The 15,126-nt window shown below is 36.2% G+C and overlaps 1 protein-coding gene across 2 annotated transcripts in view; it reads left to right on the top strand.

Annotated features, from left to right (window-relative positions):
- The first annotated feature begins 1,858 nt into the window (after positions 1–1,858).
- LOC129259546 (kynurenine/alpha-aminoadipate aminotransferase, mitochondrial-like) overlaps positions 1,859–15,126 on the top strand; it is a 19,118-nt gene continuing 5,850 nt past the window's right edge. Inside the window, exons 1-8 of one of the 2 annotated variants that reach the window (XM_064098391.1) lie at positions 1,859–2,262; positions 4,696–4,795; positions 7,790–7,858; positions 8,620–8,752; positions 11,869–11,943; positions 12,795–12,907; positions 14,009–14,168; positions 14,632–14,714. In XM_064098391.1, the coding sequence (XP_063954461.1) occupies positions 2,196–2,262; positions 4,696–4,795; positions 7,790–7,858; positions 8,620–8,752; positions 11,869–11,943; positions 12,795–12,907; positions 14,009–14,168; positions 14,632–14,714 (800 nt within the window). In that variant the 5' untranslated portion in view covers positions 1,859–2,195. The remainder of the gene's footprint in view (positions 2,263–4,695; positions 4,796–7,789; positions 7,859–8,619; positions 8,753–11,868; positions 11,944–12,794; positions 12,908–14,008; positions 14,169–14,631; positions 14,715–15,126) is intronic. The other variant, XM_064098392.1, reaches the window with a different exon arrangement.

Below are 15,126 nucleotides of genomic sequence, written 5' to 3'. Positions count from 1 at the left end.
TTCAATAGGCAAGCTTGAGCATGGTCCAATGAGCCTCATAAAACTGGTGTACGTGTGTCGCATGAATTCTCAAAGTCAACAATAACTCTTTTCAGTCAAATATCGTACATCGACGCAAGACTGATTACACATAATATGCGTTAACAAGTTTAAATATTTCGTTGGGTTTTTTTTCGGCTCCAATATGCCTATATGTCATTTCATCGTATACCTTGAGAATTTTTTACCGCAACCGGTAACAAAAGGAAATGCAAGCCTATAAACGAAAACCTTTGAAAGTTAGATTTTGATTTTCAATAGGCAAGCTTGAGCATGGTCCAATGAGCCTCATAAAACTGGTGTACGTGTGTCGCATGAATTCGTATTGGATTTCATTGTGTTCTTCCCCATTCGTACACTGTTAAAACAGTTGGGCAAAAAATTCCTTAATAATAATTTTAACAAACCCTGGGCAGCATGCTGTCCACACAAATATTGGTTAAAATCTGTCAAAATTGGGTAATAAAAACTAATAATTGGGTAATACATTTGCTCAATTGGATAATAATTGCCTAGAATATGTATATCTATATATATACCAACATACATTACTCAACACAGTGGACAGTATACAATCTAAAACAAAGGAGAAGAGCTAATTTAGCTCTTAAAGAGCGTGTAGTAACTGCTCTTCGGAGTGCTGACTGTCTAGTTCGAATTTGAAGGAGAAAATCAGCACTCCGAAGTGCAGTCACTCTATACACGCTCCTTAAGCTGTTAAGAGTTGAATTACCTCTCCTTTTTTAGAGTGTATGATGCCCCAAAGTTAAGTGTGTAAAATACATTTTGATAATATAACGAATATAACATGGTTATTACTTTTTTGTCATGCATCATGAGTCATTATTGCAATGTTCAGGTAATTGAGTGGGATAAGGGTGGGCCGTATGTATAGGTCTACTTGCTGAATATTGGCGAATTAATTGTTGCTATTACTACTACCCGAGGGAGCAAAATAAATAATAAATGACATCATAATTTATATAGATTTCAGTCAATAGGAAGGTAGGGCCTTTTCACATGTGAATCTTGAATCATCATTGTAATGATGATTGCTATTGTAATCGTGACTGTGATCAGCGTTCGTGATTCTAATCATGTTCTAGTTTGGTTTCACACGTGCTAAATATTCGTCATTAGCGTTATTTTTCACTGGAATCATCATTCAAATTATTTTGTTTTACCTTGTGAAAGGGCGTGTAGTCCTAGTCCACATAAAATGGCAGTAATTGTCATTTATGGTAACCATAGTGTGTATCTAACGCTTGCGTAGCTAAATGCGGGTGGGGGCTGAGATCCGAGTTAGTTCTGATGATCCTTTTGTGTGGCGGAGGGGTCAGAAGTTGTAGATGGTTGCTTTAGGTGAATGCGATAATTGACCACCTCTCTTTTACTTACAATTATTTTTTCATTACAGGTATTTTGGGTACGACACTGGCAGCTAGTGATGCAATGGGCAAATGTCACAATACAAATGTCGACTTGCCCTAATGAAAAAAAGCGGAGTTTTTAATTGAGTCAAAGGCGTCAGAAACTGAAAGGGGGCGTAAATGCAGCGACTGACCACGTGTGTTGGATATTTGCAAGGAACACTACTTCAACGCGTGCCGCGCGCAAAAATTCGAATACATATGCCACTTAATAATCATTTAAGTATTGACCAAAAATAAAGGGTGATGATGTTGACAATAATGACATTTAGGCACTTGATATTATCACGCATCAGATAATGTGGGAATTTGAACTTTGTAATAGCTCGTACGATTCATTATTGTACCCTAAGTGCAGCCAGGCGATGTAATAAAGAATAATAATAAATATAAACGAGTTTAAAAGAGTTTATGATTCCTGCTCGTTTTTCAACAGCTGAACTCTCTCTCTCTCTCTCTCTCTCGATAACATGATTAAGGATCTAAAATATTGAGCGTTGGTGAGAAAGCACATTCCAATCTAGTATCTACCTAGAAGCCCACTGTGCCAAGTAGGGATTGCCCGGCATAGCAAACAATCGTCTGTGAAGAATCTTGCAACATTTCAGGAAGTGTATGTGTTTCATTCATTGACAAGACGCGGCCTGACGAGACACACAAGTGCGCCAATTTACATAGGTGCTCAGCTTGAGTTTGTGGCTTTTATCGTTTTTCAGCCCAACGAACATGAACTACGGGGACTATCTCAGCGAGTCCGGTTCGAAACGTCGCCCGTCACCTCTACGAAGATTCAGTACGTAGTAGTAGTAGTAGAAGTAATAGTAGTAGTAGTAGTAGTAGTAGTAGTAGTATAGTAGCAGAAGTAGCAGCAGTAGTAGTAGTAGTAGTTGTTGCAGTAGTAGTAGTAGTAGTAGTAGTAGTAGTAGTAGTAGTAGTAGTAGTAGTAGTACATGGGCGGATCCAGGTGCCCCCCCCCCCTATTGGCGGAGCAACAAAAAAGAAAAAGGGAAAAGGAAAAAGAAAAAAAATGGAAAAGAGAGAAGAAAAAAAGAAGGGGAAACATTAGAGGAGAAAGACGAGTGAATAAAATAAGATGAGGGGAAGACTTGGAAAAATAATTTTAAAAATCTTTCATGTCACTATACAGTATAAAATATTCGCTCTCGCATTGCCTTTTAGGTCAATAGGCATATGGAGCTCAAATACAAATTTTGAAGTCAATATACAAAACATATTTCAGCTCGGAAATCGAACTTTCATTATTTTTTTTGTTTACAAATTGATTTTTTAAAAGTGCTCTGTACAAATTTATGTTTTATCTTCTGATTCTTAACATTTTCTGCTCGCGCTGCGCGCTCGCAAAATTTGATTTGTCAGGTACCTATTATTTTCCTGTATTCCATAAAGTTCTCAAATATCCCTTTTCAGGTCAAATTTTCAAAACGTAACAGCTAACGCTGCATGCTCGCATTTTGAATGGTGATTTGATAATGTATATCTCAATATTAATTCTATAACAAACTAATTAAAATTCGCATCATGCCAGTTAAAAAAAAAATCGGCTCGCGATTTGCGCTCGCATTGATTGTTGAAAATATATTAACTCATGCATCTTATTCATAATTACAAAAAAGCTTTAAACGTCCAGTTTTCAGGCCATAATAAATTAACAGATTTCGCGCTCTCATTTAGGCTTATTAGATTAATAAATAATATTTTTATAAAATAATCTTTTTTTCAGAATGGAATATCAAAAAGTTTCATCTCTAAGAAGAGAAAAAGGAAGATAGTCATCATTTTCATAAGATGACATAATGTTCTTAAAATGTTCCTGCCCCATGTCAAAACTCACAGTAATAATAATGTAACATATCAGATCTTTTTTTAACTGTGATTCATATCCACCTCACAATTTTCCTACAAAGTGCTTGAAATACAAAGCTTAAATCGGCCCTTTTTTCAGATCGGAATATCAAATATTTGAAGCTCGCGCTTCGCGCTCGCTTTATTGTTTTTTCATGATGGAAAAAGATATTTAAAATGCAAAGAATTTTAGTTCGAAATCTGAAACACGCGCACAAATGTTTATTCAGATACGCAGCATGTTCTCTATTTAAATCAATAATGAGCCTATACAGTGCGTCCCAGAAAAAACGAAAACGAGATTTAGCGATGATTTATCATAACTTAATCAAAAATAAAATGGACAAATGACCTACCAATGTAAAGCTTAGAATCTCCTCTTTCATCTGATATTACTTAGATTATTCCTCATTCACGCATGAGTGAGTAAAAAAAATTTGAAGGAAGGATACGAAAAACTCATTTGGCGGGGGGTATATGAATTTCAAAAAGAAAATCACATGTCCTTAAAGTTCAATATCTGCTCTTCAATACCCCTTTCATAAACCCAATAAAACCTATCCTCCAATTAGCCGCCTAATAGTAATGTGGATAATTCAATAAAAATTGCGTTCACAAACTCCAAAAATTATCCGCATTATTTTTACGAGCGCCCGTCCTGAAAAAGGCGAATAATCGTCATGAAAACTGGACACGCCCCCTCTGATGCGGTTGTGTTGGAAAAGGGTGACCTTGTGACCGCACCATGGCAATTATCCGCATTATTTGGAAATATTCTTCCCCATTTTTCAGGACAAAATACATGAAATTTCAAAACTGTCAAACTCGCACCTCGCACTCATACTATTTAAATTCACGATCAAGAAAAAAAAGAGAAAAGGAGAGGAATAAGGGTGAAATATAATATAATTTTCCAAATATTATGTTAAAATGTATCACGAACTTGGATTTTTGTAATAAAAATGTCAAAAATTTTGCTCGCTCGCTTCGCAAGCTCGTAACTTCTTATTCAATTTACGCGATACGCCTTATCGAGCCCCCTCAAAATTTTTGGCTCATTACGCCACTGGGACAATCCCTTCAAAGAAACAAACATAAATCATATTTGAGCGGCTGATCGGGGAAAATATGGGTGAAAATTTTTTCGGGCACCCCCTATTGGCGGAGGCTGGATCCGCCCCTGGTAGTAGTAGTAGTAGTAGTAGTAGTTGTTGTTGTAGTAGCGTAGTAGTAGTAGTGTACATTACAAAGTGGTATGAGTATTAATCTGGACAAGAATTCTTTTAGTTTTCGCTGCATTGTAAAGAAGATTTTTTTTTTCCTTCATTACTGTTTGTCGTGGTTTTTTTTTTTTTCGTTTTAGGCAGGATCGGTCGAGAGTCAACGCGACCTCTGATCAATATGTCGCCGGGGCTACCAAACAATGATTTGTGCCATTTTATTGGAGCAAAGTTTCACCTCAGGTTCGTTTTAAGCTCCAAAACCAATACATAATGTTGACAGCTCTCGTTTTCTATTGATTTTTTTTTTATGACTGAGAAGCATTACGATGGAAAAGAATCACATTGTCATTATTAACGAGCTTTTTGAAACGACGCGTCGCCTCGTTTTCAGAAGATAAAAGTCAAATGATTACGTGTTTAGTGTTTCGTTCATTTTGGTATTGTGCTCTCGCATCACAGGCTTGGGGTGCGCTTGCCCCCCCCCCCCCCCCATGATCAAGTAAAAAGGAAAAGATAGTTAGGGTAATATTTTTTCTGAATATTATGTCAAAATCTTTCACAAAATTAGATTTTTACTAACCATTTTTAATTTGGGATCGCTTCTGATTTTTAAGATTTTTTTATTTTCTTTTTGCATGGTGTGGCTCCTCTATAATTATAATAGCGAGTTTTTGCAAACCTCTGGGACGCATCATTAGGGTCCGGTAACACAAAGTTAACGATTAATCATGCACTCGATTTTCAAGATTGATTGTACATTATAGTCAATAGAATCAACGTAGAAAACTGTTCTACAATCATTGCTAAGCTTTGTGTTACAGGCCTTATAGATCTGCTTTTCATGTGCAAAATTCTTTCATGCGACACCATGCATGCATTTCCAAGATGCGAGATTAAATCCCGCTTTCATGCATGTACGACTGGTCATCAGCGTATGCCCGCCTGAGCCTGCGGCGGGCCTCTACTCTGGCAGCTGGCTGGAGATATTCCAACGCTAGGCCTACATGGTAGATTATGACATGGATAAGAAAGTGGTTTTTCAAACAAATCGAGTACATATTAAGTGACGAAAAACTTACTGAATTAAGGCTTAGATATAGATTATTACAGTCCATCGAATCGATATAGCATCTAATGTGGATTATTGGTGGATCTCTGGCAATAGATTCCATGTGTCAGATCACCTCTCCAGCCGAAACCATTTCCCATACGGTGATTATTTACACAGCATATGCGATAGGCCTATCCGTCTGAAAACTTTCTGAATTTGCAGGTTTTTTTTTTTCTTTTGCTCTCTCCTCCTACACAAACGATAAGCAGTTTAGCACACAACGTGATGGGCATTTTTTTTTCTTTTCCCCGAAATGGAGGATTAGATTCAAACTCCAGGGGGGACCACTTCCATTGACGAGTGGCTACCAGGCGCGACCATGGGGTTTCGAAACAAGTATTTGAAACTTGGCCGAAAATACGTAGCTTTCCTAACGAAATGTGTCCCTTTTTGTATTTTAAATATAGGTTTTGACACCCTTATAACGTTACATATACGTAACGTGCCCACTCTTGAAAAGGAAATCCCTTTTACACGTGGTCGCGCCTAGTATCCACTCGTCAATGGAAGTGCCCCCCCCCCCCCCCTCCCTCGCGTACTCTTAATCCGAAGACGCAAGTCATGAATATTCATAATTGGTCCAGAACTCGGTAGGAAAAATAATTTCGCTCCCCGGGCGGCCCCTCGAGCTCTGGGAGGAACCAGATGTGGCTCTGGAAGCTCGTTATTATGTCACACAACTTGCATTGCAGGACAGTGTTTTGCGACGGGGCCTATAATACATTATATGACAAGCAAGCTCTGATTATGGATATGAAACCCATGCAGGCAAGGGCCTTTCGACGGACAATCTCGAATGTGCTTGACTAAATAACTTTCTTCAAGGAAATAGCGAAATATTTCTATCATCAGTCTGGATTCAGGGAGAAAAAAAAAATCGTCATCCTGTGCAATTCATCAATATTCAAATAATTTTCATAGACCTTACCTATCCGTTTGATTGCAATGTTGTTGAATTGTATTGCATTTATTTTGTTTTTGGTGTTACCTTAAATCCCCTACTACCCATTATTTTCATATTGTTTTTTTTTACGTTTATTAGATTTGTAGAATGAATCAATACATGTGAAATAAATGGCTATATAAATTAAATCAAATCGAATCAATTAACATCAATAAGAATTACGAAATAGTTGATGATTTTTTTACGAATTTCTCGTACATGTTTGACATGTTGGATAGGCTCCAAATTGTAGGACAAGAGTGTATCAATAAAACTAGACAGCTGGCAGCCGTCTGCTTCGAGGACTCAAAAAAAATTATCCTCGTACACAGACGGCTTGCGATCGTGCAGCCGCCATTAGGGAGTTAAAAATGCAAAATCCCCCGGACGGGGCTCATCGATTTTTGTCTTTATTTCATAAAGATATATGATAAGAACTGGACCAAAATAACGATTATTATTCCGTTTTGGGCCTGAAATGAACCAAAACGGGAAAAAATAAACTTAAAAGGGCAAAAAACAGTGACTTACTTCGGCTGTCGCGCAACTTCACTTCCCTGGTTTATCCGAACTTAATACATAAACATATGGACATTGATTCCCTGTGCAGATCGAGTTATAACTTCGGTCTCTGTAATTGGTGAGTGGAGTCAACGGAGTTCAGCGGAACAACCAATAAAAAATAGTCCGAAACTTTAGGTCTACATTAAAACATGTTACTATACAATATCTCTCCATCTAAATGATATGCAAATTTAGAACCTTTACCCTTTCTTACAAATCAAAATTCATATTCGGAAATACTCATCCACAGAAAAATCCAGTAAATTAAACATTCACGGACAAGCCCTAGAAGGGACATTTATTATATTTTACCAAAATTGTCTTCTTCGAGAGAATTTAAAGCCATCGCAGTTAACCATCAAAGAATCGACCGTCCTCTCTCATGTGATACGAAGTGCTGTAGTAAAGGGTTATAGGGGTTTGGTATATCTTACTTATTCCATCTGAACCTGCTGAATGTAATATGGATCTGGGCCTGTATGTCGATTCAAACTTGCCCCTTCTCCTCCTTCTTATTATATGAGGAGGATTTTGTAATGCTTATACAGTTTGATCCTACCAGTTTTACGTCCTACTTCAATTCTTCATTTATGTCAATAATCTCTATATTTTGCAGAGATGGTTCGACACTCGAGCTTAGCGAGGAGGATTGCAAGGTTGCCTATAATTACGGAAATGCTGATGGGTATGTTAAACTTAAAAAACTCATTGCTTTACGCGGGTATTTACTGCTGATATACTTGTGTGTATATTTTATTGTTTCCATAATGTTATTGATGTACTTATAATTCTTGTTGATGTTATATCATTTTGATTCTATTTGTTTGATTTCGTTTACTATATCTAAAACTATTTCCAGTACAGGTAGTATAAGCGTTTCTGATAAAGCAAGTGTTAGGCGCTATATAAGCAGATAAGCAAGTATAATTATCATTATTATTATTATTATCATTCAAAGTTAATGGAATAGTATTTGCACGTTATTTTTCTTACGTATTATATTGATGCTTTTCGGTGGTGTTAGTTGTTATAAGTATTACAAGGGGTCATTACCATTTCATTAATGTCATTAAGATCATCTTCATCACTTGTAAAACGGCATAAATATTTTTATACAAACTAGTCATAAAGAAAACTAGATCTACAGTCATTTAAACATTAAAAAATCATGGTAATCATCGTTTTACTTTCCTCAGTTAGTTTTCCAACCAACTTAAAGAGGAGCTGCGGCCTAGTGATCTCAGGCGCGTGGCTACACGCTTGAAAGTAGGGGTTCGATCAAGGAGATATCTCCTTGGTTCGATCCAAAGCATTGGGATTGGCACTTATGACCGTAAGCAAGGAATTTAATAGACAGTGCGCTTTTATCCTACTCGCATTCCAGTTTAATGTGTGTGCACGTGTTTAAAGAAAAAAAAACATGTTTATATATTCAAATCCTGACAGGATTAAACCCTTGCTTGCCTTCTTGAGTGATCTGACAGTGAACGTACATCAGCCGCCGACCTACAAAGACAATGACACGGAGAAACAGCTTCGAGTCATGGTCAACCCAGGGGGATGTCACGGAATATCATCGGTAAGTATCAATTAAAGGTCAAGTCCACACCAGGAAAATGTTGATTTGAGTTAATAGAGAAAAATCAAACAAGCACATTTCTGAAAATTTCATCAAAATCAGATGTACAATAAGAAAGTTGTGACATTTTAAAGTTTATTTTGTATTTCAAAAATAGTTATATGCACATCTCAGTGACATGCAAATGGGAGAGTCGATGATGTTCCTCACTCACTATCTTTGTTTGTTATTGTTAAAATTATACAATATTTCATTTTTTACATATTTGACAATAATGACCAACTTGACTGAACAACAAAATGTTAAACACCATTAATTCCACATGTTCAGGGAGGAAAAAACTTTATTTCACATGACAATGAGGAGAAAATTAAAATATTTCATATTGTATAATAAAATACAAAAGAAACAGTGAGTGAAAGATGTCATCAGTCCCCTCATTTGCATAAAGACCAGATGTGCACACAACTGTTTTGTGAAATTAAGCGACTCTTTAAAATGTCATAACTTTCTTATTTTTCATTCGATTTTGATGAATTTTACAGTGTTATGCTTGTTGGATTTTTCTCTTTTTATTTAAATACACTTTTTTTGTTGGGAAGAACTTGTCTATTAATTGATGTTGGCTAAAAAACTGATGGTGGTGTTAAAGGTGCATGATATTTTAATATTTGCTGTTGAAACACGGTAATACAGTCAGGTATTCATGGTAGTAGTGCTAATATGTCTGTTGTAGGCCTACAGTATAGTTGCAACAATGTACATGGTTCTGGAAAGCGGAGGTGCTGGGGGTATTTTCCTTAACGTGTATTATTCTTCATAGGCAGCACCCCCCACCCCCCCCCCCCACTTGATTTGTGGTAGGTGTTAAAAATTGAGAAATGTAACCAAAATGACCTACATGTATATTTTATGGTGAAATTTTGCTTGTCAAATTTCTCTGGGCCAAAATGACCTTCATTTATTAGTGAAACCCCTATTTGTTTGTTTTTTCGAAATTGTAGTGACCAAAGTAACCTTCAATAACCTTTCTTTTTTTGGCCTGTCAAATTTATCTGGGCCTAAATGGTCTTCATTTTGAAGTGAAACCCCTTTTTTCTTCTTTTTGGCTTGTCAAATTTACACCACCAGCAAAAAATTGTTCCCATGGCCCTGACAATGTATACAAAGTAAAAATAATGACGCGAATTATTATTCAATTTGCCTTTATCACACCATACGAAAATAAACTAAAATTCAAAAGCATCGACTCATCATAATATGTAGCAGTATATAAAAAGAGGAGGAAGAAGAAGACGAAGAAGAAGGAGAAATCCCATTGAGGCATGCATTGAAAGTAGAGACGATTTATCAGACACAATATTTATCTCTTGAACTTCATATTAACCTTTTATTTATCAATAATTTTCAATTTATTGAGCAATTATCGGTCTATCAATAAAATCGTACCTTTGAAATGTAATAATCGGATGTTTAAAGGGATATCGCTTATATCGTGGGTTTATATTATTTACTAGCCCTTGAAAAATGACAGTCTCCTAATAGTTTTGAACAGTATGATTTAGATATTCAATTTCAATGTTTTGCTTTAAAGATATCAGATTCACAAATTGGTAATGATGGTAGATTGTCATACACTCTTAGCATAGTTGGGCAAAACATGCCGAACCCTTGGCAACCTACTGTCCACACAACTATTGCTTAAAATCTGCCCAAACTGGGTAATAAAAACTAATAATTGGGTAATAAATTTTCTCAATTGGATAATACTTACCCAGAATATATCAACATATATTACCCAACACAGTGGACAGTATGTTGCCCAACATTTTCAGTGTGTAACAAAATAACAAATAAAACTTGTCAGGAGGCAATATGAGGATGAGCCCTTTATATCAGACAGGATATTTTTATGATTTCCCATTACAGAGATATATTAGGCCTTGATGATACAAACTGACAAACCTGTATCTCCATGGTTGTCGTTACGATTTAAAAATGCGTTTGAATTGAATCCAATCAAGTGACAACCTTGGCGTCTGGATAAATACAACATTTTTGCCAACCACCCTTTTAGCAAAATTATACGGCAACATTAACATACGCCGCAAAATATGTTCATGTACCATAAATCAACTGTTATGTGTAGATGGATGGAAAAAAATACGTATAAAGCCAAATGAGGGTGCATCTTCTTTGGTTCAAAATCTAATGCAATCAGGATAGTTACTCATTTAACATAGCGTGACAGTTAATGTATCTGTCCATACACTCCACTTCTAAAATGCACATATACCTATATTTGCACTCCACTCTTGTCTTAAAGCAGCAGAGTTGATGAGGGGCGAAACGTTATCTGCATGATCAAGGGGGTAGCATTTCATGAAATAGTCGCTGATTTTCATGACAATTATTGTTAGCATGGGCGTACAGGCATGACAGGTGGGGGCTTGGGGCTCTAACCCCCCCCCCCCCCCCATTTTTCATGACCAAGAAAAAAATGAGAGAAAATGAAAATAGGAAAGGGAGAAGGGTAAAATATGATATTATTTTTCGAATATTATGTCAAAATCTATCACAAACTTGGATTTTTAAACAAAAATGTCGAAATTTTTGCTCGCTCGCAACGTCTTATCAATTTTACGCGATACGCCATATCTTGCCCCCTCAAAATGTTTAGGTCATTAGAGAGAGAGGGAGAAAAAGAAAGAAAGAAAAAAAAATGAGAAAAGAAAATAATGAAAACAAAAGAAATGTAAAAACTTCATACCAATGAGAATAGAAATATGCAAACCGTTAAAAAGAAACAAAATGTAATTATGGGATTGGTATAATGCATACATAGTACAAATATGTAGCTTAAGAAACGGAAATGGTAATAATCTCAAACCGAAATTCACTCTAATGTACTCTGCTAAGAACGCAATCTATCCATTTTCATACTATTTGATATTATTGTGAATGTTTTGCGTTATGTATAACGATGCACATGTAGTGCAAAAATAAATGAACATTGCCATTCCTCCTCAACCAATTATTAAAAACAAAAACCATTCACGTTTGAAGTCACGGTGGAGACGTCATGTTCATGATCATTTTTTTATGTTTTATCCAAGGTTGCCGGATTGATACTGTCACCTGGTTCTCTGTGTTTGGTGCAAGAAAGATCGTATCCTACATTTATTGAAGCAGTGAGTTTACCCTAGGAAACACAAGAATGTGTAACTTTCCACCCCTAAAATGTGCAGCCCGATTCCAAAATGGGCGCAATTTTTACCATGTTTACCAGTGTAACTTCGCACCTATACCGTTTCTTTATAGTGCAATCTTTCAAGGAGCTCCAACTCAAGCCAGTGTTAAAATGCGAAGTTGAACGTTTTCCATGGAATGCAGGAGTTTCAGGAACACATGCCCGTCTACCTATACAGTCATTTATTTCTAAAAACCTATTTGATAATGCATTGTTCCTTATCATTTATGTATTGATATAGCCTTCATGTTCAGACAATCCGAATACACGTTTGAGGCCTTTTATAAGATCAGCATGTTCAGCGTCATTTTTTGTTATATTATCAGTGACTACATAAACTACTCATACACTACGCGCAAGCACAACTTTATCTATTCAGTTTTTATGTCGGAATATTCATACTTGGCGTCGTGGTAAAGTGGTTCTGGCTCTCGCCTTTTGAACAGAGGGTCGGGGGTTCGAATTCTAGTTATGGCGTGTTTTCCTTCAGCAATAAATTTATCCACACTGTGCTGCAATCGACCCAGGTGAGGTAAATGGGTACCCGGCAGGATTAATTCAGTGAATGCTAGAGCGCTGAAAGACAGCTCGAGCTAAGGCTGGGGCAACAATAATAATAATAACAATGCGCCTCGGAATAGATTGGTTCTAGATAGATGGCGCTATATATATTATTCCATTTAAAGTATGGGTCTATTTTTTAGATGCCAAGTTAATTGTAAAACCTGGAACATGTAATGCTATCAGGTAAATTATATTCTAGGGTCGAATTAACTTTTCAATTTTGCACAGATCCGCTGCATAGGGGCGACACCCCTCGGTATCAAGATGGAAGAGGATGGTCCTAACATGTCTCACTTTAAAGAGCTTCTATCTGCTTGGGATCCGAACGATGAGGATAAATGGTACAAAATCTTAATCTATATACATATCTGTAAACGAACTAAACGGATTTTCCGTTAAAGATTACACTGACTGCCATGGTAAAGTGATGTAACCAAAATAAATGAAATAAATTCTGATGATGATAATAGTAATAATAATAATTATAATACAATAATGATACTAACAATGATGATTATATTTGATATCCCATACAAAAAAAGAAGAAGGAAAGGAAGAAGAAGAAGACAAAAAGGAAGAAGAAGAAAAAAGAAGAAAAAGAAGGAGAAAAAAAAAGAAGAGAGAGAAGAAGCGATCCTCATGAAAGCAATTGCTTCCCACTAGATCTCGACCCATAGTATTGGCCCTCTAATAGACATCGAGCGAAACAATTTATCATTTCATCTACATAATTACTGGTGTTTAAATATATTGCTTTCTTGAGGTGACATCGCATATCCTTGCGTAATTCATGACTTGATATAATTAATCAGGATTTATGCGTGTGCTTAAAAGATGCAAAGGAGCAGCGAATTAAGCCAATTTCTAGCTAAAGGGATCGTTCGTAAGTGACTTCTATGGGCAAATTATGAAGACTTTTTTTAATCAATGGAAAATTTAAAAAACGTAATTCACGAGACTTTTTCCATATAGCCATGTTTTCATATAACTGCTTTACCATAAATGGTAAATTTGCACAATCCAATGATGTTATGCCTCTGAAATCATAGAATCTCATTGACTGGCGCGATTTTGATATTCTCTAAAGGGTTTTTGATGCTGTCATTGCCACTGTTATTTCATTTAATTTATATATTTTTTAACCATATTTTTAGATAGGTGATCCGTTTAAGCCTTTCGCAGAACATGTTACGTTGCAATGCTCTCAGCCAATCAGATTCAGTGATTTCCGTAATTTTAATAATGTTCTTTTCAGTGAAAACCAATGACACAAGGAAATGTGAAACGCTTTCCCGGGGAGTATTTCATTAAAGAAATAGTGTTTTTTCACTGACAGTTCATTTGTTACACGTTACTGAAATCTTGACAACGAATTGGCTTAGAACAAAATAGTCAGTGAGAATATGCTTCATGAAACACTCCTCCGATTTTCTTTCTTGCAGGGCAACGAGACCGAAGCTGTTCTACCTGGTGCCGAATGGAAATAACCCCTCGGGGGAGACTGTATCGCTTGAGAAGAAGAGAGAGATCTACGCCCTCGCTCAGAAATATGACTTCATCATCTTAGAAGACGATGCTTATTACTTCATGCATTATGATGGGGTAAGGGTAAAAGACTCTTTTCTTTCAATTAAAGGGTCATGAGTTCGAGTTCGAGTCCAAGTCATACGGTTCTCCAGCAAGAACTTTACCCAAATTGTGCTGCGCTCAACCTAAGTGCATTTCTTGAATACATGGCGCTAGAAATGGCAGCTAGAGCCAAATACGGGTTAATAATGAATAAATTATTCCTAGATAGATGGCGCTATATATATGTATAATATTGTTAATGTTGACTGATTCTAAATTGTCGTTAAGTAAATTGTTTTATTCCTTCATTGCTTGTATTTTAAGGAGGCAAATTTTTACTCATTCGATATCTAAGTTAGATCGTGTTTGTCGACCAAAACCCAATTTTTGACCCCGCAAACCTTCAAAACAAAACGTATATATTATAGGCCTATAAACTTCTAATAATGTCGAAAAGTAATAAATGTATTTTTCACCATGTTGGATTATTTTACAGCCTTCGATACCATCCTTTCTCTCAATGGACGTAGATGGCAGAGTCATCAGATGTGATTCTTTTGCCAAGATACTTGGCGCTGGGTATTAAATACATTCATTCATTTAATCAGCGACGTACGGGTTGGGGATCTTGGGGGCGCTTGCCCTCCCCCCCCAAAAAAAAAAAATGACCATGAAAAAGAATAGAGAAAATGAAAAAAAACGAGAGACGGGTGAAAATTATATCATATTCTGAATATTGTCAAAACCTACCACAAAATGTTATATTCGTATTAAACATGTCGAAATTTTGCCTGATACGCCCCCTCAAAATTTTTGCTCACTGCAATTAATGTAATAAAACAATAAAGTGAACACAATCGCTTTGAGGATTTGTCTCTTACTTTTTTTTTGCTTTTAATTCGTTATCGAGTTTCATATCTCTTAGATACCCAACGTAAAATAAATGTAATACGTGATTTTCTGCAATTTCGATTTGTATTTTTTTTGCATT

This window comes from Lytechinus pictus, chromosome 4, assembly GCF_037042905.1.
Source record: "Lytechinus pictus isolate F3 Inbred chromosome 4, Lp3.0, whole genome shotgun sequence".
NCBI classification, from domain to species: domain Eukaryota; kingdom Metazoa; phylum Echinodermata; class Echinoidea; order Temnopleuroida; family Toxopneustidae; genus Lytechinus; species Lytechinus pictus.
Note: the sequence above shows the minus strand (reverse complement) of the source record. Positions and strands in the feature narration are given on the sequence as shown.